The following is a 22,470-nucleotide window of genomic DNA, read 5'->3' on the forward strand; positions in this document are numbered from 1 at the left end:
CATTTAATCCACTGAAGTTTGACATTTAACCCACTGAGAAAGGGGAGGCGATGGGTGGCCATGAGGGGAGAGAGGAAGATAGTGAAGGGAGATGAGGGGTGGCAGTGAGGGGCAGCTATGGGGTGTGAGGGGTGGCCATCAGAGGAAATGAGGGTTGTCTGCGGGTGGAGATCGTGAGGGATGGCCATGGGGGGAGATCAGTTTGCCTTTAGTGCCATGGTTTAGTGGTGGGCTTGGCAGTGCTGGGGTAATGGTTGGACTCCAAGATCTTAAAGGTCTTTTCCAACCTGGTTGATTCTATGACATTATTTTCACTTCTGCTGTGCTAGCCACCTATCTGGGAATAACTGTGCACCAAAGTCACATTTAATGCTTTAAATTCACTGCTACCTGGGCTTCAGGAGAAATTCCCTTTGTGAGAAGGAGGAGGAGGAGGCAGAGCAGTGCTGGAATCACCAGAGCTGTTGAGATTGGTTCTGTCAGGTAGGAGCGGGTGCAGAACTGCTGGAGCATTTACACTGCGGCTCCCCAGGATGGCATAAATGGCACAGCAGTGCCTGGCACCCGTGAGCCTGTGGAAGGGGCCACATCCAGCTCCTTCCCCCTCGGAGCTGGCTGTTGAGCTTAGCATCCCGTTGGTATTGCCTTGCAGAGATTGGGATGTGAGCTTCCAAATGCCATTTCGTCAAACTGTTGGAGGAATTCGTGGGATGCTTCTTTCCAAAAATGAATGTGTGATGATTTATAGCAAAGGAGAAGGTTGTTTGCGAGGGAAGAGACTGGCATTCCAAGGTGGAATGGCTTGAATCTTTAAGTAAAAGGGGAGTGAGTAGGTTGGGAGATAAAACAGTAAGGGCCATTAGGCAGCTGAATGGGCTTTGCTATCTCACAAGTTGGAGCTATCACTGGAGGTGTTTGTGTTAGATAAAATGCTTGGAGGAGGTGGATTGGGAGGCAGGGGTAGGATTTGATGACTCACAGGACATTTTGCATTGCATTTATGGAGCCAGAACATGTGGCAGTTTAATTCATGCTGATGCCTGGTCCGTAGGCTTGTCGTGGCCCTGTCTCTGCATCCACATGCTTTGGAGCACACGTAGGTTGGGATGCAGGATCTGGGTCTCTTGGGTGATGCTGCAGTGTGAGTGCAGAAGAGGGGACCTCCAAGCAATGGTGTGAATAAACTGGGGTCTTGGGCATCAAAACCTCCTTTCCTTACTGTTGGGACTTCCAGATGGAGCTGTTAGGGTCTGCTCACCATCGGGGTCTGCTGAGCACCGAAAGTAGCTGACAGATGGGAGTCAGGCCCTTGTTCCCTGGCCCTCTGTAGCCGTGCTCTGTGCCAAGGAGGACATTGTCCCTGGTAGCTTCCAAGAACCTGTATTGACCTGTTGCATTTCCCATGATGTTTTGGTCCCTGGTGTTAGTTGGCTGTGTCTGTAAAATGTTTTAAGCTGTCTGATTTGATCCCCAGGCTTTTCCTCCTGCCCCGTGATGGCTTTGCTGCAGCATGTCTGTCTTTTCGCTTCACAACAATAAAGATCCACTTAAGGGGAGAAATTGGCTTAATTGCTGAAAAGAAGGATGGGATGCGAGGGGATGACCTTGCTGCTTCTTATCCCTGGCTTGAACTTGCACAGATCTCTTAATTGCCAGCTCTTGGATTTTCTATATTGGAATTTCCATTAACCATGGAAGGCTTTTTTTCCCCCTTCATTTGAAATGTGTCCTAATATGATAAATGTAGGAGGAAATAAGTTCTGTATGAACAAGGCATTTCCGGCTGTATTGTAGTGTTAAAAGGACCATGCTAAGCCTCTTTGTGGTGTAAATTGACTTGGACTTGACTTGAAAAAACCTCTTTAACTTGCTGTTACAGAGCTGCTGCTCTCATTAAGGCCATGCCTTGCTGTTAGGTGGTTTTATGGTCCCTGTGTTTTTGTTTTGATGCGTGAAATACCTGTCGCTGTGCTCCTCTGGGGTGGGTTAGTTCATGAGCCACTGAAAGTCGATCTTTAGGTTCGTGGTACTGACTTCTTTTCTCCAGAGGGACCGATCAGAGAATCCCGGACTGGTTTGGGTTGGAAGGGACCTTAAAGCTCATCCAGTTCTAACTCCCCTGTCACAAGCAAGGACAACTACTGTGACAAACTGCAGTATGATTTCAAAGGCCATGATCTAATGTGGCTTGTCTTCTTGGTGCCTGCTCCCCTCTTCCCCTTCCTCCAAACAGGAGAAGGGAATCATGGAATGGTTTGGGTTGGAAGGGATCTTAAAGCTCATCCAGTTTGAACTCCCTGCCACGGGCAGAGACCTTCCACTAGAGCAGGCACTAGCACAGGGCTCCAAGCCCCATCCAACTTGGCCTTGCTGATGGAGAAATCAGTGCTGCACATCCTGCGTTGCAGAAGGGGAAGCTGAGGCAGCCGGGATGGTGCTGTGGGCTTTCTCGCCCTTTGCCGTGTGTTGTTTTGCAGTGATGACAGGACCTGCATTGGTTAAAGCTCATTTCCATGTGTGATATTCATGTTGCAGATGAAGCGTTTCGTTTTGTTTCCCCCAGGCTGTGCCGGGGAAGGGATGGGGCTGAAGGCAGGAGGGTTTCTGCTGTCGCTGCTCCTGACAGCTGGTGTTCCCTCGTTGGTGTGCACGACTCCTCCTCAGGAGGTGCACGGTGGAACTGATGTTAATATTAAGCCCGTTGTACTTACAAAAGTGACCTGACCCTTTGTAGTAATTAGGGAGAGAGTGGATGTGCTAAAAGACTCTCGAGGAGAGGAGATCCTGAAAGGGTGAGCGATCCCTCCATAGCAAAGATGTAAATTACCAAAGTGGCTTTTGTAGAGGGGGAAAAAGGCTTCTCAGGCAAAGGGGAAGGCAAGGCGAAGGCTGAGGGGTACGGGGAGCATTTGCCCTGTCTGTGCTGTCAGTCAGTTGCTTGGGGACTGCTTCCTAATCCTCATTCTGTGCAGCGCTGAGTTTAAGAGGGAGCTGTTGCTACTCTGGGCATGGTGCACTTTAGATGGCAGCCACTGAACTGTGAGGTCCTCGCTGCTGCCTGGCCCTGGATAGCTGTTTTTAATGGAGTTGTTGCTTACTGTTTGAGTTCCCAACAGCAGCATCAGGTTAGCTGTGTTCTGCATGATGAAGGTTCTTTGCTTTGATAGGAGCTCATTGCTTTGCTTGTGTTTGTGGGGCCACGGTTTGCTATTGAAAGTTGATTCAGAAGGAGACTTCTTCTTGCTGCTACTTCCAGTTCTTCTGTCCCGTCTTCTGCTGTTGTCTGAATGCAAACAATGAGCATTCTTTTTTTCTAAATTTGATTTATTTTTGGCCAACAGCACTTTTCCTAAAATTTGTCTACTACCTCCAGGAGTAAGAGCTTTGGGAATGTCTAAAACCCAAAGTTTAGCATCACTGACCAGTGCTTTGAGTTACAGCTTGAGATGCTAGAGCAAGCGATGTTCCTCTTGCCTTTGTCCTCTGGCTTTTCTACCATTGTGGCGAATGGGTGGAGGGGGTTTGTTGCAGTGAGGGGAGGACGGAATGGTGGCACTGGTGGGAGGACTCAGGGGATGTGTACAGTTCAGAAGTCTGAACTAAGGAATGGTAAATTATTGTTGTGTCGTCCTGTTGTTGTTGTTGCTCTGTTCATTGTAAATCCACAGCTTCAAATCCTGCCTCCTTTCCTCATCTCTGACCCCATCTCTCTGGCTGCCTGCAGCTCCTTACCAGTGTGCTGGTCAGCATGCGGGAGCAGCAGGGTGATGCTCTGTATCTCTCTGCTCAGCACCAGCACGTCAGTGGATAGGGTAGCAGCGTGCTGGCAGGAGTACAAAACACGCTCCCAGGGGCTATTGCTCAGCGATCCTGGCTCTGCCTTATCAATCTGCTCCTTCGGCCAAGCTGCTTGCTCAGGACAATCCCAGAAAAGGCATCGATTTGCCCAAGCAGTGATTGCAGTGATACCGATGTATGGAGTTTGTTGTCTCCCACTAATTCCAACCCCTCAAGCAAATTTTGTGCCCTTCTTTCTTCTCCAGGCTCTGATCTGCAGGTATGTATCCCCAAGGGCTCCACATGCTGCTCCAGGAAGATGGAGGAGAAGTACCAGGCAACAGCCCGCCTGACCATGGAGCAGCTCCTGCAGTCTGCCAGCATGGAGCTCAAGTTCCTTGTCATCCAGAACGCTGCTGTCTTCCAAGGTGGGTGCTGGGGGTGGTCCGGAGAGGAGGAGGTGTTTCTGGTGCTCTTCCTCAGCATCTCACGATCAGAAGTGCGGGTGGCTGGAAGCTTTCTGGTTTTCATGTGATTATATATATATTATGTATGCTAATTTCTGATAAATAATACACCTCAGGTGGGATGTGGCTGCTCTGGCAGGCTTGTCCTATATATTCCTGTCGCTGGAACAGCAAATATGACTTTAAAGACTAAACCTCTTCAAGTGGAAATGTAACAATAAATGAAAACCCCACTTCTCCCAGCATTTTAATGTCTGTGCAAGCACCATCTGGGCTGACTCTGCCGGTCCCAGGCTGCAGTAACGTGATCTGGTTGTCACCCCAGTGTCATGCTTGGTAAGCATCTGACTGAAGTGTGTGCATGATCGTTGTTATCCACCGCAAAACAAAGTTGGTTGTTCCATGAGAGAGGCTGACACGTTCACAAGTGCCATCCCTGTGGCTCACCAGGGGTTATGTGAGGGCTTGGTAACCTGGTGCCGCTCTATGGTGGCAACTCTCTTCCTTTTCTAGTGATAATTTGATGTATTTTCTTCTTCTAATGTGATGTATTGTCCTTTTGGCAAAACTAAGCTTTGACAAATACCGTTCTGCGGATACACATGAGTTCATGGCACTTAAATCTGCTTCAGTTTTTTTTTAGGGCCTTTACACAAGCAAAACTTACTCCATCCATGGTTAATGATAATGAAATGATTGCTTGTTTATTAAGTGCTTTCCTATTGAGGCTCCATTGTTCCGTATTGATGGTACTTCTGCCCATATTTAAAGAAGGCACGAGCAGTCAAGTGGGGCGGTTTTTCCTTCATGCTGATATTTTTGCAGAGTAATCGATTCATTTTTGGCTATGCATCATTAATAGCAAGACCCAAAGCCTGCTGAAGCCTGAGAGATCATGGCAAAGCTCTGCTCTGGTCCACTGCTGCCTGATGCAGTCTAATGTGTTGTTTTATGTCAGGGTAAGATCAACTGGATTGCTGAGGAGTTAACAGTATATTTTTTCCCTATAGTTGTCAATGCAGTGACTATTAAGTTCCAATTCCTCTGAACAGAATGGAGTAAAACTACTGAGAGATTGGTTTTCCAGGCCTTGGAAATGTGGACTAACTTCAGAGATTAATAACCTGGCTGGAATGCAAAGTGCTGCCTCCTTGCCCTACCATTTAACATGAACATCGCAACGGCAACTCTTACTGCATGTAGGAATGACACCCTATGTTACTGCAGGTTGTGCACAGTATAGCAGAGTTGGGTGCTCTAGCTTGGAACTTTCTGCCTCTTCAGGAGAGTTGAATCCCTTGCTCTGATATTTTTCCAGCCTGGCAGTGAGAGCCCTTTTCCTGTGCAGGGATTTGGGAGCTGATGTTACTCTGGAAAGCCTTGGTATGCAGAGTTGCCATTCGTGGTAGTAGGGATGAAAAGCATTTAATGGAAGAATTCCTGACCACTTCTGCTTATAAAAAAAGTTTATGGCTAATTTTCAAGGTCTTTTGCAATCTGTTGAAGAAGAGGAATTCCTAGCTAGAACCACTGAAGAGCTCACTTTAATTACCTTGTATAAAGTGGTTTGGACTTGAAAGAGCAATTCATTAGACTTTGAAAACTGTGTACTATTTGTTATCTTTAAATTCAGTCTTAAAGTCTATAGAAAACCACTTTGTTAATAGGTGGATATGTTGATTGCTGCTTGTTCCAGAGTGTTTTGATGGCTTTAGTGCCAGAGGCTGTTCCAGCTGTAGAAAGTGGATTCAGCATACAGCAGTCTGATTTCTTGTTTCTTGGCCCTGCTGATGGTAGGGGACAGGTTTCTATCTCAAGAAATCGCTAAGGCTGTTGTATCTCAAATCAAATCCCACCAGTGTGCTCTTTGCTTCCTCCCACACTGCCAAGGTATGTGCTATGACAGCTCATTGCAGGTTGGCAAACCTGCTGTTGCTGTGGCACAGGTGGAGAGTGTGGGATGCCCATTGCAGGGGGTGCCTGGAGCTGAATGTGGTTACTGAGGGGATGCTGGAGCAGTCCTGGAGTGCTACTGGAGCCCACCGTGGTCCCCAAGCATCTCCTGCAGGTCCTGCTCCTGCGTGGTGCCTTTGCTTGGAGCTGGGGACGGATGCCCTGTGGCTTCAGGTGTTGGGACTGCAGGACACGTGTGCTCTGCTGGGAATCCTGCACAGAGGATGTGTAATACCCTGCCTGAGAGAGCAGTGCAAGGATGTTGGAATGGAAGCGTACCCTAACCGCTCATGGTAAAAAGAAACACAAATGTGAAATCCTTCAGAATGAATGTATTTTTAGCTTGGCATCTGAAGGGACTGCTGGTCTGACAAGTGAAATCTCACCCAGATGTTGTTGTTTGGCACCAAATTGAATTTCTTCCCACAGAAGCTAGAGCAGCCTTGCTGCTGATAAAGATCAAGGGAAATTGTCTGGCATTTACAGAAACTCTTATCCAGGCCTATCTGTTACAATGTTCGTGTAGCAAAGTTTATTGGATTATTAATTTTAGAGCCTTGGGCTTTTTCTTTATTGCAGTTAAGAAGGAAAAATCGTAACCCAAAGAATCCTCCCTTCACTCGGTCTCACTGGTACAGTTAACTCCTGGACTTCTCTTACAGGCATTTTTTAAACGATGAAGATTATTGAAGTAGTGATTTAATCCTTTGGAAACTGGCTGCGTTTGACAATGTTGGAATGGATCGTAGCTGCCTTTGACTGCACCTAAATCTTACACCGGAATGTCTTTGAGGGCAGGGTATTTTTACTTTCATGTATTGTATCCATGCTGGTATCTGCCTGTGTGCCCACCTCCTGGTTCGGGTTCTCAGCTGACAGCAGCTCTGTTGCATACCATGAAGCTGGACATGAGCTGAACTTGCTCATGGATCTTTTGGCAAGTAACATATAGCATTGCTCTGGAGTTCTCATCCAAACTAACCCTTGAGTTACTGCATTAACCTGCTGTGGCGAATGGTGAGAGCCTGGCCTGCCAGTCACCCTTCTCCCCTCTCTTTCTCTTGACCTTAGATCTTGGCTTTTTGGTTGGTGCCCTTCTGCAGCCTCTCCTGTTGATGTTAGTCAAACCTGGAGCAGCCAACCTCTGCATGGAGCACATGCCAGGCTGTCGGAGCGAGTCGATTGCTCTGTGATCCACTGGTGCTGATGCAGAGGTTGCTGGAGGCAGCAAGGTAGCAAAGGCCTGAATCTTGAGATACAGCATCGCCTGTTTGTGATCCTGAATCCACCCACTTCCCTGTAGGGCTGCTGGGACTTCGGGAATGAGGGGATGGTGGGAAGGCAGGAGTATAACTACTCAAACTGGAAAACTGAACAGGATGCTGCAGTTGAATCCCCCTTGGTGAAAGCTTGACTGAAGGCCTAATCTGCTGCCCTGCAAAGGCAATGGCATTTAACCTTCTGCAGATGGCAGCTGGAAGACAACAGGAGCTCTGTTGGGTACCTAAGGGGAGTTTGCAGGGACTAGGGAGATTTGAGGGGCTTTTGGTATGTGTCTTTGGGAGTAGTTTCTGGGAAGACCATGATAAGTCAATACAGAGAAACTTGCCTGTCTGTGTATGGTATCCTCTTATTCCTGGCAGAATCCTGTTTCTCCTCTCTGGAGCTGAGCCCTCGGTGGTTTGGGAAGAGCAGGTAGTGTGAGGAGGATGTCAGTTCATTCCCCTTGTGTGCTATAGTAGGATGAAGGCAGAGCTGTAACTCTTAGTCCTACCAGGTGGCTCTGAAGGCTGTAAATCCTCCACTAGGCATAAACCATAGAATCATAGAACAGTTAGGGTTGGAAAGGACCTTAAGATCATCCAGTTCCAACTCCCCTGCCATGGGCAGGGACACCTCACACTAAACCATGGCACCCAAGGCTCTGTCCAACCTGGCCTTGAACACTGCCAGGGATGGAGCATTCACAACCTCCCTGGGCAACCCATTCCAGTGCCTCACCACCCTCACAGTAAAGAATTTCTTCCTTATATCCAATCTAAACTTCCCCTGTTTCAGTTTGAACCCATTACCCCTTGTCCTGTCACTACAGTCCCTGATGAAGAGTCCCTCCCCAGCATCCCTATAGCCCCCCTTTTGGTTATTTACAGTTATTAGTACTGTCCATTCCTACCTGTCGGGAGTGAAGCTGGTGTTGACATTGTAAGCTTCTATCAGGTTATCTCTAATCAGCTTAGAGACACCTAAGCCACAGATGTATCAAATAGCCAGCCCTAACGGTGGAGGCCTCTAAAGCATGGCTGAATTATTTATTTTGGTATGATGCGAATGTCTGGGCTTTATTGGGTTTTCTTTGAAGAATTGGGTTCCTCTTGAAGTCTGGAAGATAAAAGATCAGTGATTGTCTCTCCAAATCTCTTATTCGGAGTCCTTCAAGACTTTTCCCTGTTCACAAGCTGCTGTTACTGCTTTAGAGGCAAGGTGAGGGAGTTGAGGCTTCTTTTATTCTATTGAAGAGGTTTAAGTATATAAAGCCTTCGATCTTTAGTAATGATGCTTTGGCTGGGTGAGTCCAGGATGCGCGTTGCATCCATTAGGAGAGAAGAGATGGGCACCATGGTGGGAGTGCTGCTGGGAAGGGTCCACTGGTACGAGTGCTGCGCAGCAGAGTCGTGTCCTATTGTTTGGGATAGTTTAATACTCCAGTGTCTTTAAGCCAGTGAAGTCTGACAGTGCGGGAGGGTCTCCCAGGTGTTGGCAGCAGCACTTCAGCACAGCACCATTCTGCAGGCCACTGTGTGGGGAGGAGGCTTCTTGCACAGCTTCCCTATGCAGGAGAGAAGTGATTGTGGTTAACTGAATACATGTAAAGCCAGATGCTCAGCAGTAGCCAAGTCTCACATGAGCGGGGTGGTCAGCTTCAAAGCTGTAGGTGTGTTGTGAGAGTGCACGTGAAAATGTGAACTCTTGCTTATGGGCTTGTGAGAGATGAAGCTGAGATTTTAGAGTGGATTCAAAGCAGGAATTCAGTTTTTGGAACGAGAATATTCAAACTAATTAGATTTTACAAGTAAACAAGCACCACAAATAGATCTTTGTGTCATCTTCTGATTCCTGCTCCTGATTACTCCTCTGCTGGCTAAAGCCTTGCTGCCTCCTTCCTTGCTGCCGTCCATACAGTGGCAGTTCTCCTCTTTGAAAGCTTCTTAATTTGTTGTTGATTTTGTTATTAATGCGTTAAAATAGTGCTTGTGTCACTGGGTCAGTCCAGGCTGGCGTCCTGCCTTTGGCAGGTGCTTAGGATACACCAGGCTTGCAGTGCAACACTACGGTGATACAGCTGCCAGGTTGGTGATGATGTTCTAAACTGATGATTACAGATAGGTGGAAAGAGCTGTCTGCATAATGAGAGCTCCCAGTTTGTCAGGATCAGTATAGGGAAGTGATGTTTCCTTTCAAATAACCAGGACTTATTGTTCATAAATCACAGTTAATCTGTTTATTACACTAGCACATGAAGCGGGGAGTCTGCAGTGGGCTATAATGCTTAGCTTTAGGAGCAGAGCTGTAATCGTAGCAGCAGTTTCAAGTGATTTGAAATTGGGGGATCAGCAAAATGCAGGAGTTTGTGGAGGCTCTGGGCATTAGAAATGACTGCTGAGGATTGATGAGTTTCTCTAACAAATTGTAAAATCCATCATGCAGGAGTTAGGGCATGAAACTGCCCTCCTGAGCCACATAAACCATGGCTTTGGAAGTATTGCATGCACACTGCTGGGAAGAGAGATTTGGGAAGATGCTTGCTTTTGCTTTTGTTTCTTCTTCTTTCTGCCTGGAGTTTCAATGCCAGCACGGCACTGCATGCAGCTTATGAGGCTCTGGGTGTGCTGGATGGGGCTGCTGCCTCTCAGTGCTCCTTGTGGTGCTGAGCCTGAGATGTGAGGCTGCTCCCTTGCCTGGGCTCCCTCTCCGCTGCTTCAGTCTGTACCAGAGTGGTCACGTTTCCCTTGATCTTCCAGAATCCTGGTGCATCTCAGGCAGCTTTGCACAGCCCTTGCTCGCAGCTGATGGAGAGCTCAGCAGGCATCTTTGGGGCCCTTCCTTGCAGGATGGAGCTTGTTGGCTTTTGCTGCTGTTTTCCTGCATCCTCATTTGAGATCTGCAATACAGCCCCACATCAATGGCCCCTTGTGCTCCCATCTGCGTTTCCACGCAGACCCAGTGGGGTGCCCATGTTGGGTATCCAGAGGCTGGCTGCTGTAGGAGGAAGCTGTGTTGTGCCCTTTGCAAAGGGCTAGCAGCAACTCCCTGGCACGTCTGTGGAGCAGTGAAGTGTGTGGTAGATGCCACCAGCCCCTCAGCCCCTGCTTTTGGGCCCTCTGTGGCTTGAAGGGTGCAGCCATAGGGCAATGTGTATGGTTGAGATTCCTCCATTCCTTCCCTGTGTCCTGCCTCTTTGTTCTTCCCCTGCAGTTAAATGCTGATGCCCTTCCCCTCATCAGTGAAATGAGGCTTGGAGGTTAATAGGAGGCTTTTTGGAACTGCCTATGTGCTGCTTCAGCAGCTTTTAAACACTGTGCTTGGTGTCTGGGCTTAGAGGTCCCCAGTCCAAAGTGTGCAGAGGAGTTCCTCGATACTTGTGGACCTGCCTTCTGCTGCTGGGGTACCAGCCCCTGCCAGCTCTGCTGCGGCTTTTCTGCTCTGAAAGGGGATGGTGCTTCCCTTCTTCTGCGGAGCATAGGGAGGCATTGGCCATGGGGCTGCTCCCACTTACTCCGTGTGGTGCTCTGCCCCCATAGGAGAGGGGGATGTTTTGGATGGGGACATGTTCAGACAGGGTCTCTGCAGAGGAGCATCATGGCCATGCTGAGATGCCTGCAGTGTCTCCTGCATGATGCAGCCTGGTGGTGCTGCCTCTGTCCCAGCTGCTCCAGCAAAACAGGATCCTCTGCCTGCATTCCCTGTGGGAACAGGAGTTGGGAGATACACGGGAGCCCTCACTCTCTGGTTTCCTCTGTTCTACAAGTGGGCTGTTCTCTGTAGTTACCTTCAGAGCTGCATCTTTTGACAGTTCAAGTAATAACATTCTTAAACGCCTCCTAATACTATAAACCAGTCAAATTACATTTTGTTTCGTTTTTTCCTTTGTAATTCTAGTGCAGAGATGGGCACGGTGGCACCTTCCATCTCTTGGCCTGCAAGAATAAATAGAGGCATTTTCATTGTACAAAGTGTTTAAAATACATTTGCTGTGCAGGGAAGGGGGGGAGAAGGCAGCACCCGGCAGTAAAGGCAAGGACTGTCTCCGTAAAGAAAACATTTTGCTTTTAAAGCAGCAATAAGCTCCAGCAATGAAATAGCCAATGGTGCATCTCATCGGAGGGAAATGAACTCTTGCGGAGCCCATTACGCTGTCGATACGCTGTGGTTTCGCATTCCCCTGAGCAGATGGGGTCACCTCAGGTGTGTTACTCACTCTGACTTCACTGCTGATGTGAAATCAATTTGAGCAATTTATAACCCTTCATTTTACTGTGAAAGTATATTAATCTGTGAAAACACGGCTCAAATAGGGCAGATGAGAGCTTTCCACATGAGTGTGCGTAGCTGGCAGAGCCTCCCGCATTATCTACTGCAGAGAAGCCTGTGGAACTTCTGGACACACTGTAGGCACTGACAATCCAGTTTTCAAGCTTTGGGCTTTATCCTTGAAATGTTCTAAAGCGATAGGAATGTCTTGGTCTGACTTTTCACAACTGTGCTGCTTCCCCTCTGCTCTAGTGCCTGGAAGTGGTGTTGGTGGGATGGTGATACCTTGGCATGCTCAGGTCTTATCCTAAGAAGGCCCAGGAAAATACTTCAGGGTATATTTATGCACTTACCTGAATGACTGCTAAATCCAGCCTTGAGAGTCAGAGTGACTCTGTCAGTGCTGCATTGTGCAGCAGTTCTTCACACAGGTTTGATGGGATGCTGGATTGGGCATTGAGAGTTAGAGTGACTGTCATTGCTGTATTGTGCAGCAATGAGAGTTAGAGTGACTCTGTCGTTGTGCAGCAATGAGAGTTAGAGTGAGAATCAGAGTGACTCTGTCATTGCTGTATTTTGCAGCAGTTCTTCACATAGGTTTGATGTGATGCTGGATTGGGCCCATTTGTCCCATGGAGCAGTGGTGGGTCAGAGCTGAACGGTGCTGGTGGGAGAGAGAAAGCATATGTGGAAGTAACTGCATTTCCGTGAAGGAATGCATGTAGGAATCAGTGCATCTTCTCTGAGCCATGAGATGTAGGAAGCACCACGTTTAATCTGTTAGTATTGAAAACAAAGTCTGAATTGGAAAACTGATAATCTGAATGTGTGTTTGGGAAAAAGCATCTCACACAGACCTGTTGGCTGGAAAGTGAAGAGTAGAAAAGCCCAACTCTGAGACAGAGTGCCCTGGGTTCAGCAGTAGCAGTCATTTTTCTCCTTCTTAGTAGCTGGTGCAGCGCTGTGTTTTTGACTTCTGGCCTGGGAACAGCGCTGATAACACCGATGTTTTTAGTTACTGCTCAAATGTTTACTCTGACCAAGGACTTTGTGAGTCTCATGCTCTGCTAGGGAGGAGGAGAAGCCAGGAGGAAGCAGAGACAGGACACCTGACCCAAACTAGCCAAAGAGGTATTCCATACCACAGCACGTCATGCCCAGGATGTAACTGGGAGTTACCCGGAAGGGCTGGATCACTGCTGGGTGGGGGCGAGGTATCAGTTGGCGGGTGGTGAGGTGTTGTATTCTCTTCCCTTGTTATTTCCTTTATCATTATTATTATTGGTGGTAGCAGTAGTGATTTGTGTTATACCTTAGTTACTAAACTGTTCTTATCCCAACCCATGGGAGTTGCATTCTTTTGATTCTCCTCCCTGTCCCTCCAGGAGCGGAGGGAAGAAAGGGTGGGGGGGGAAGTAGACTGCGTGGTTCTAATTTACAGCCTGGGCTTAAACCATGACACAGAGCAAACCAACCAGCAGTGCAGAGCAATTGTAACCGGGTTCTGTTGCTGGTTTCATTCCCAAACTTGTCATCTTCAAGTCAGGAAATCTGATTGAGTGTCACAAAGCAGCAGAGAACGGTGAAGCTGCCCCTAGGGTTACAGCTCCCAGCTCTGGAATTCCCTCTTTCTGAAGAAAGTTGGTGAAGAACAGCTTGCATTAATGCAGCATATTTGTATTGGTCAAATTCCTGCTATGATTAGAGGGAAAATTATGTTCCTTTTCTTTTTAGGGAAAGGAAATGAAATCAGTAATGCATGTAAGGAAATCTGTTGTCACTGAAAAGGGAGTCAGGAATGTGAAGGCTGATCAGATCAATGCATTCTCTGGAATCTGCCTCATTAAAACAACAAAATCAAATTGCTACTGAATTTGCAAGGAATTCAGTTGAAATGGCACATGTGTTTTTCCTGCCTTTGCATGATGAAATGATTCCAGTCTGCTCAGTCTCCCAAATTAAGTGGTTGGCAACTGGTGTTAAATACTCATCAGTTGCAAATAGTTCTTTAAATGGAAGAGAACACTGGTGTTGGTCCTTCATCCAGCCCAGAGCACAGCAGGGTGGGAGCTACCATATACTAGAGATAGCGTCAGTGGCTACTTGAGGTGCAGAGCTTCCCTCTGGATGAGGCTTTGAAGGTGATTATTCATGCTGTCATTGTCAGGGGAGTGCTGGTCTCTGATGTCCAGCTGCACAGCTGAGATCAGCCTCCTTATGGACCTTTGGGAATTACTCTGTACTTAGTGAGAGCTGACTGGAGATCTTTGAGATGGCCTGAGAGGATTTCCATGTGGTGTGGGGCATTGTCCCCCTCAGCTGGGGATGCACAGCTGGGGAGTGGTTCTGTAGCTCAGCCTCTTCTTGGGTAGCAAAGAAGTTAAAACCCATGAAATACAAAGCTCTTGTCTAAAGAGAAGAAATGACCAGGGGAATGCTGAATCTCCTGCACGGCATTTCTTCTGTCTGAAGTGTTCGCTGTAAGGAGCAGTTGGCTCCTGCTACTAATGCATCAGTAGAAAGCACATCCTGTTTTATTTCAGTTGTTTTGGCTGACGGAATGGCCAGAGCCCAGCACTGGGTGGTGGTGGTCTCCTGCTCAGCCTCTTGTGAGGCCAGGCTGAGAAGCGATGATCCTCCCTTTCTTTGCTTTTTGCTTTGCAGACCTTTCCCCCTTTTTCTGCCTGGAGAAGCACTTGTGCTGCTGTAGCCTCCGTTGTCCTTGGGAATCAGCTTTGTGACTCCTGAAGTGAGATTAAAGGTGTGTTTCCATACAGAGGAGCTCTTCTGTTCTCTGTGTTCACTGAGAAATGGCACTTGAGTGTTGGAATTTGCAGCAGCTTTAAGGCTGGAGGTGATAAGATGCTTTTCCCCTCTCTTGCTTTGTTCATAGGCTGTTTGTTTAGATAGCAGCCTGGAAATGATATTACTAGCCCTGTACCTCACATTGTGCTGGCAGTGAAGAACAAGCAGTGCATTTGACATTTGGGGAACTGCTTCATTTTCAAAGGGATGTGATTTAGAATCTACTTCTTGAACTGATAGACAGTAAAATGCTATTTTTTTTCTTACTGGCTTGCACAGATTTTTACCTTGAAGATGCCCTGTAAAGCTCACTGCATTACCAGTATTAAGTCAAAGCAAATGCTTCGCATCAAATGAGAAGGCAGGCTTTGAACTGGTGAGAGGTTGAAAACCATTTACTCCCTCCAGCTTGTGATGCTTCGCTGTGACATAGGCATGGAAAATAATTGGGCTCACTAGTGAGTAAATATTTGATCCTGAAATGCCTCTTCAAAATACAGAGCTGGGAGAGCGTAACTTCTTCAGCTGCACGCTGGTTCCTCTGGATTTGTCTCATGCCAACAGCTAGCTGGCAATCAGAACCACAGTGTTGAGGGTGAAAAGCCCATGAAGGGTGTGGAATAAACCTCTGTTTGGTTTCTTGTGTCCTGTGCATTAGAATACAGCCTTTCATTATCGCATCATGTGTATTTTCCCATCAACTTCTTGTGTAAGGGCACTGGGTGAGTGTCCTTAATGAGTCATTTTATGTCTCCTCCATGTTTGGTGCCTGGTTACTAATGCTTTAAATTAACACTTTAGGCCAGAGTTCTTCAAGACTGTCAATTCCATAAGAATTGACAATCTTGAAGAATTGACAATTCCATTGATTTTCATGCTGGTTTGTGATGTTCAGGGCTGATGTTCAGAGCTGAGCTGGTTTGTGATGTTCAGGGCTGAGCTGGTTTGTGATGTTCAGGGCTGATGTTCAGAGCTGAGCTGGTTTGTGATGTTCAGGGCTGATGTTCAGAGCTGAGCTGGTTTGTGATGTTCAGGGCTGATGTTCAGAGCTGAGCTGGTTTGTGATGTTCAGGGCTGATGTTCAGAGCTGAGCTGGTTTGTGATGTTCAGTGCATGTTTCTTCCACAGATAAACCCCCTGAAATTCAGAGGGAGCCTAATTGAGACCTTTCCTGACTGTGTTCAATGCAGTGTAGCAACACACATTCAAGATGTAGACCTTGGGTTTGGGTATGGCCTCTTTTGTACACTCCACATCTTTTGACCCCTGGAGCTGGCAAGGCTGGAGGAGCAGTGCCTGACTTCCAACTAGAATCATAGAATCACAGACTGGTTTGGGTTGGAAAGGGCCTTAAGATCATCCAGTTCCAACCCCCTGCTATGGGCAGGGGCACCTCACACCAGACCATGTTGCCCAAGGCTTTGTTCAACGTGGCCTTGAACACTGGCAGGGATGGATGCTTTGGGCAACCTGTGCCGGGCCTCAGCACCCTCACAGGGAAGAACTTCTTCCTTAGATCTAACCTGAACTTCCCCTGTTTCAATTTGAGCCCATCACCCCTTGTCCTATATCACTATAGTCCCTGATGAAGAGTCCTTCCCCAGTGTCCTTGTAGGATCATCTCCTTAAGTACTGAAGTACTTCAGCTTTGCCTTTAAGTTAATAAAAAGGAGGAATAATGCACCAAAACCTGGGTTCTCTTTTAAAAAAAAGCAGGAGGTTAAAGGCTGAAAACAAAAGGTTTCAGCTCTTCTCAAAGCACAAGTGAGTTGGATCTGGGTACATTCTTGCTGGTACAACAAAAACCCTAACCTCAAACTGCACCCCCAAACTGTGACAGTGCTTCACGTTCATACAGACTTACTCACGTCCTGTCGAAAGCTGAGTTCTGTTCCAAAGGCTGGGAAGTGCTTCAGCTCATTAAAGAGAAGGTCATCAGGTTACCTTACTGTAGGCAATAAAAGAGAGAAAGAAACCTTTCTCATCTGCCTTATTATCTGCCTTATTCTCGGGAACACTTGAACCATTTTGTCTGCAGTGCAAATCAGCCTGAGGCAGATAAGAGGCATGTAAAGTTGCAGTCCAGATGGTTAGAGCTTGGCAAAATCACAGGTAAGTAGGCATAGGGTCCAAAGATCAGAAGCAGTAGGCAACTGTGACAGGCTCTGCCTATAATTAGTTATAATATTTAATCTAAATGTCTGTCGAAAGATATTGTCCTGTTCTGAAGTGTGATCATTCATTCAGAGATGTGGAAGGGACTCAAAAGCTGGAGTTAAAGTGAGTTTGCTTGTGGAATATGAGAGGGGCTTTTTATCTTCTCTCGTGAGTCTTGGGTGACATGGTCTAGTGTGAGGTGTCCCTGCTCATGGCAGGAGGGTTGGAACTGGGTGATCTTAGGTTCCTTTCCAACCCTAACCATTCTATGATTCCATGTGGCAAGGAGCTGGCACAGAGAAGATCTGCAGTAGCCCAGTGTCACCCTTTGGTGGACAAAGCATCACTCAATTCTGTAACATCAGTCATAGGGCAATAACAAGTGGAAAAGCACCAGCAGGAAAGCTTCGTGTTTAAGTTGTACCAGAACTATGCTTTTGAGTTGCTGTGGGTTGGAGCTGATCTGCCCTGTTAATACCAAGTTTTGGCACTAAATCAGCTTCGGCTACACAAAACAATGAAGGCAGGTGGTGAGCTGAGCCCTTAGATCTTCACGTCGTAAAACTCTTGTGGAAGTGGGGTTGGTGTCTTCATGGCCAGTGCCTGTTGTGCCTGAGCCTTTCTGCCAAGGCTGGCCTGGGGAAGCACAGATACATCTCTTTTGTGTTTATATAGAGGTCTGAAAGTGCACATAACTCACTGTGCTGGATTTGAAGGCTTCCGGAGGAGTGTTTGTGCATGTCTTGGACCTGGGGTGTTAGTACAGCAGCAGCAGGTAAGCTCAGTGGTGAAAGGGGACAGAAAACAGGACTCCTGCGTGTTAATTCTGTACGTGACCCCCTGCCTTGTCTTGGGTGAGGCACTGAAGGGAGGCTTAAGGAATCCTTGGGAGACTCATGGAGTGAACATTGCACTTTCATCCTCTATCCCCTTAGTTTTGGCTTGCCACTTCTGCATTCACGGGTGGTACAGAAAGGATTGAAGAGTGACTGCGGAGCAAGTCTCGCCTCCCTGCTCTCCTCTGGGCTTTGCACCCCCCTTCTCCAGAAGAGCATCCAGCTCTGCTAAGGCAGAGGCACTGGCTCCATGCTCCGTGCGTTTTAACCTTCTTTGCTTTCCTACCCTGCCCGTGGCTAATGCTCAGCTTAGCTTCCTGTCCCCCTCCCCTCCCTGGCCTTGTTGCACTCCCTGCAGAGTGCCCGGTCTCCCTCTCCCGGAGCGAGGTGGTTGAGGAGGTCATGCAGCATTAACAGGGCAGCAGAGCTCTGCTTTGGCTTCTGCTGATGGGCTCTGACGTTCCTGACGTGTTGTGCAGTGTAAAACGTTGCAGAGAAAACAACAACTCCGCTTTGACTGAAAAATTAATTCTGTCGGCACTTCCCCTTTGTGGTGGGCTCTTGTCAGAGGGCAAAGCCGCTGACCCTGGGGGGCAAGGGTGAGATGGTGGGAGAACAGCAGTAACGTTAGAGAGAGGAAATCTGCATTAAGGATGCTGGAGAGGGACTCTTTACCAGGGACTGCCGCAACAGGACAAGGGGTGATGGGTTCAAACTGAAACAGGGGATGTTCAGGTTAGATCTAAGGCAGAAGCTCTTCCCTGTGAGGGTGCTGAGGCGCTGGCACAGGGTGCCCAGAGAAGCTGTGGCTGCCCCATCCCTGGCAGTGTTCAAGGCCAGGTTGGACACAGGGGCTTGGAGCAAGCTGCTCCAGTGGAAGGGGTCCCTGCCCGTGGCAGGGGTTGGAACTGGGTGAGCTTTAAGGTCCCTTCCAACCCAAATCAGGCTGGGGTTCTGTGACTGATTATCAGGGAATGATGTAAACTCTTCAGAAGGCATCGCCTTCTGTGCGCTTACTGTATAGAGAGAATTTTACATCCAAGTTTATCTGCTTTGTAAATTAGTCTCTCCTCTAATTATAGTTAATGGTCTATGACTTTCTCTGCTCTTCAGTGGTGTCCTGAGTTCCTCTGCTCCCCTTGATGCAGAGATAGACCTGTGCAGCAAAGCACATACTGTTCCTTCTGTGCTGCTTTGGGAAGTATGTGGAGGTGCAGGTGGGTTTTCCCATGTGTGCACTTCTTCAGAGTTAAGAGATCTAGTCAAAAGTACAAGGGGAGGTAAAGTACCCAAGGGCTGTGCTGTTGGTCCTCCTGACCTTTGCAATGTTGGTTTTCCTTTTGTCCTTCAAAATGAAGGGGTTGTCAGGGAGCCTCAGTTTAAGCATAAGGACATGATGGTGCAAGTTCTCCCTGCTGAAATTGAGGATTAGGGACACTTGTCCACCTGAATGACAATGATGTAGCATCAGACCATAAATACACACACAACTGTTTGTACCCAGCGGTGCTGTTGTGTTTGATCTTGCTTCTTTCTGGGGCTTGCAATCCAAGCGTGAAAGAGGGGACAGCAGTTGCATATGGACCCACAGGGCAGGCAAAGAAAGGGGTATAGTGATGAGCGTGTGAAGAGCTGTGGTCTCAGCATCACGGCAAAGAAAGGTGAGAAGGAAGAACCTGAAGGCAAAGCAATCAGTAGCTTTGCCGTGTGTGTGGAAGCCCTTCAGGTTTGGTGGAACATGGGAGGACATTTAGTCAGCTAGAGCATTCACATTCCTGGTTCAGTCCTTCAAGAAGAAACGGAGCTGCACTGTGGGCTGATGACATGAATGGGAAAAGGAATAGTTCTTGTACTGGGAGGCTACTTGGCCATTAATATTCTATTAATTTCCCCGCTCCTTCTAATGGTATGAGAACACTTAAAAGGATGATGCATATCATCCAAATGGTGTCTGACAACACTTCCCCCACTGCTTATGATGCTTCTGATTGTTAATATAGATAAAATGTAACTGATCAGAATATAAACCCTCTCTTTTGTCTTTGTAATGTTTTCAGCTGCCTGTTAAACAAATTGCATGGGAAAGTGAGTAGCCTGTTCTCAGTGCAATGGTGTCACCCAGATAGGTTGCAATGCTTAATGCACAACATGAAGTGTCCTTGCTTGTTTATTTTCTTAGTAGTAATGACATTTTAGGCTAAGCCATTGTTGCTCCTTCAGAATGCAGTTGCTTTGTCCTTATACAGAGTGGTATTTTTTATGCATTATAATAACGTCTTGCTGAGTATTATGTCACGGTTTAAATAAGCTTTTAAACCCCTGCAGCATAGAGGGGTGGTTCTGTTGGGCTGAATTCTCCTTCACTGTAAAGCAACCCTGCACAGAAGTGTCCATCTCTATTTTGTGATGTGTGTCTGCAGCCTAAGAGCATGCAGAGGATGCCATGTGGAAACGGTTTCCTGCCCAGGACCTTACAGCGTGTGCGTATGTCAGGCTCCTGTTTGGCTCTAAGAGGTGAAGGGAAATACTTGGGCACTAAATCTGTTTTCAGCCAACAGGCATCTTATTTTTCATTACTTGCTGCTGCAGGAGTCTGTAGGTTTTGCTTGTTTTGCCTCCTGGAATGTTATCATGGTCTATCTTAACTTGCTTGGAGGAGGAGACGATGACCTTTGGGTGGATACTGGAGAGGGGCTCTTCATCAGGGACTGTAGCGATAGGAAGGGAGTGATGGGTTCAGACTGAAACAGGGGAAGTTCAGATTAGATATAAGGCAGAAGCTCTTCCCTGTGAAGGTGCTGAGGCGCTGGCACAGGGTGCCCAGAGAAGCTGTGGCTGCCCCATCCCTGGCAGTGTTCAAGGCCAGGTTGGACACAGGGGCTTGGAGCAAGCTGCTCCAGTGGAAGGGGTCCCTGCCCGTGGCAGGGGTTGGAGCTGGAGGAGCTTTAAGGTCCCTTCCAACCCAAACCACTCTGTGTTTCTATCTCAGCCCTTCATCGACTATAGTAGGCCATAGTAGGGGCTGTAATAGTTGCTGGCCAACACCAGGCATATTCATGACACATATAGGTGCAACTGAACACTTCTGGCAACCATTCTGTTGAGAGGTCCTCTGCACGAAGCAGGTTTGGACTAGTTTGACTGAGGTGTAGTTAGTTACTGTCTCATTGCCCTTTGGAAACGGCTGGAAGTGGCTCTCCTGCGGTGACTTCCACAGCAAGACATCCTGTACCAAGCTCTCCCTCCTGCCGTTGGATGCAGCTATGGACCAGTGCTGTAGCCTCCTTTGTGCTGTTGAGCGAACTTCACAACTCCAACCCAAGGTTCCTACTGTTGCAGAAGCTGCTCATTACTTCAAACCAGATGTTATGAGTCATTGTGAGAAGGGTTGTCTAATATGATTGCAAGAGCTGAATAATTACAGATTGACAAAGCAGTTTAATACATGTTTGACATGCATGGTGTCTGGGGAGTAGGCAGGAGCCTTGTTTTAATCACTTAGTTTCATAGGCAAGGCAGTGTAGTGGGTTGAGGGCTGTTTGGAAGTGCAGTGATGCTGGAGAATTCAATTGGATTAAGGGACCAGCTCAGTAAACAGGAGCTGGTTTGCACTAGGGAACATCAGCGCACCTGAGCTGCCAAGTGCTGCTGCCCTGGGGCACGTCCTGACTTGTACCAGGATGGTTGTTGCAGGCCACCAGGATGAGTGGTGAATAGGATGCTGTAGCAAATAGCAAGGAGGCAGTTTTGAGACTTCCTTGTACAGAAAAGTACAGGTTGTTCAAACTTGAACATGCTGCCTTAAAGTCAGCTCCCTGTCTCTCACAAGGCCAGATTTGCCCTTCTTGATACAGGATTTTTGCATGCAGTTCCCTGAAGCATGGATCTTTTCTTTAAGGAAAGACAAATACCATCTGCTGCTGCACTGTAAGCAGAGTCTTGGGCAGATCTAATTGGTAGCTGTAAGGTCAGACTGATGCTTTCTTCTGCTTTCGTTTTGGTTCCTTCTGTCAGGAAAACTGCAGAGGTGTCCCTGGGTGCATGGCACAGCTTTTAGGTATTCCCTTTCCGTGTTAGTAAGGGTTAGATCCAAATGGAGTGAAGCGTTTGCCAGTCCACCCTCTGCAGGCATTAACATTTCACACTTCCAAGGCAGAGTCTTCCTTGGGGAGCTGTAACTGCATGCTGGCCTAGATACACATTAACTGCAAGGATTATCTTCCCTTTGCTGTTTAGGGTGCATGGAGCCTTGGGATCTGCTCTGTTGACACAAAGAAGTGCACCATTGCAGATGCTCAGAGGAAAGGCTGGTTCTCAGCCGTAGGGACCTGCTGGCTGCTGCTTTGCAGCGGTGGAGACTTTGGGGTGGTCTCTAGGGTGGCAGAGACCTCACCAGGCATCTTTCCATGACTGGTCACTGATGAATGCACACTTCTGGTTGCCAGGGTGGAAGAAGCAATTTGGGGGGTTTTGCATTAGTTTGTAGCTTTCCTGTAAAATAAATAATAGTGGTTCTGTATTGACAGCTTGTGCATCAGCCACTTGCTTGCCAGACAACGTGGCAGTGCCTTAGAAGCACTTTTGTGTTTTAATTCCAGGATATTAAGAGCCTCTTTGCAGCGGTGCACAGGAAATAGAGCACGATCTCTGCCAGGCACCAGGACAGGGAGGAGGAATCGCATCTCTGAGGGTCTGAGAAGGGCTTTGCAGAGAAGCTGCTACAGCCCCAGGGAAGGGGGAGCGCTGGCTTCTGGCTGTTCATTTGACTGTTTAAGGTCAGATTATGTTGATCTAAAGCAATGCAACTCATTCCATCATCAAGCAAGGTTATTTACACAGTAAATGGGATTTAATTAGGGTGCTGCCGCTCCTGCGTTTCTCCCTGGTTTTGTGTTTAGGATGCACCTGAAAAAACAAACTGCTGTGTGTGTTTGGAGTGAGTTTCT

The 22,470-nt window shown here is 47.6% G+C and overlaps 1 protein-coding gene across 1 annotated transcript in view; it reads left to right on the forward strand.

The window, feature by feature from the left end:
• GPC3 (glypican 3) overlaps window positions 1-22,470 on the forward strand; it is a gene marked incomplete at both ends in the record, with an annotated part of 144,239 nt that overhangs the window by 4,701 nt on the left and 117,068 nt on the right. The window contains one exon of the mRNA XM_080624486.1: window positions 4,044-4,205. Within this exon, the coding sequence (XP_080480612.1) occupies window positions 4,044-4,205 (162 nt within the window). The remainder of the gene's footprint in view (window positions 1-4,043; window positions 4,206-22,470) is intronic.

The sequence above is a fragment of the Psittacula echo genome, assembly GCF_963264785.1.
Source record: "Psittacula echo genome assembly, chromosome: 8".
In the NCBI taxonomy this organism is placed as follows: Eukaryota; Metazoa; Chordata; class Aves; order Psittaciformes; family Psittacidae; genus Psittacula; species Psittacula echo.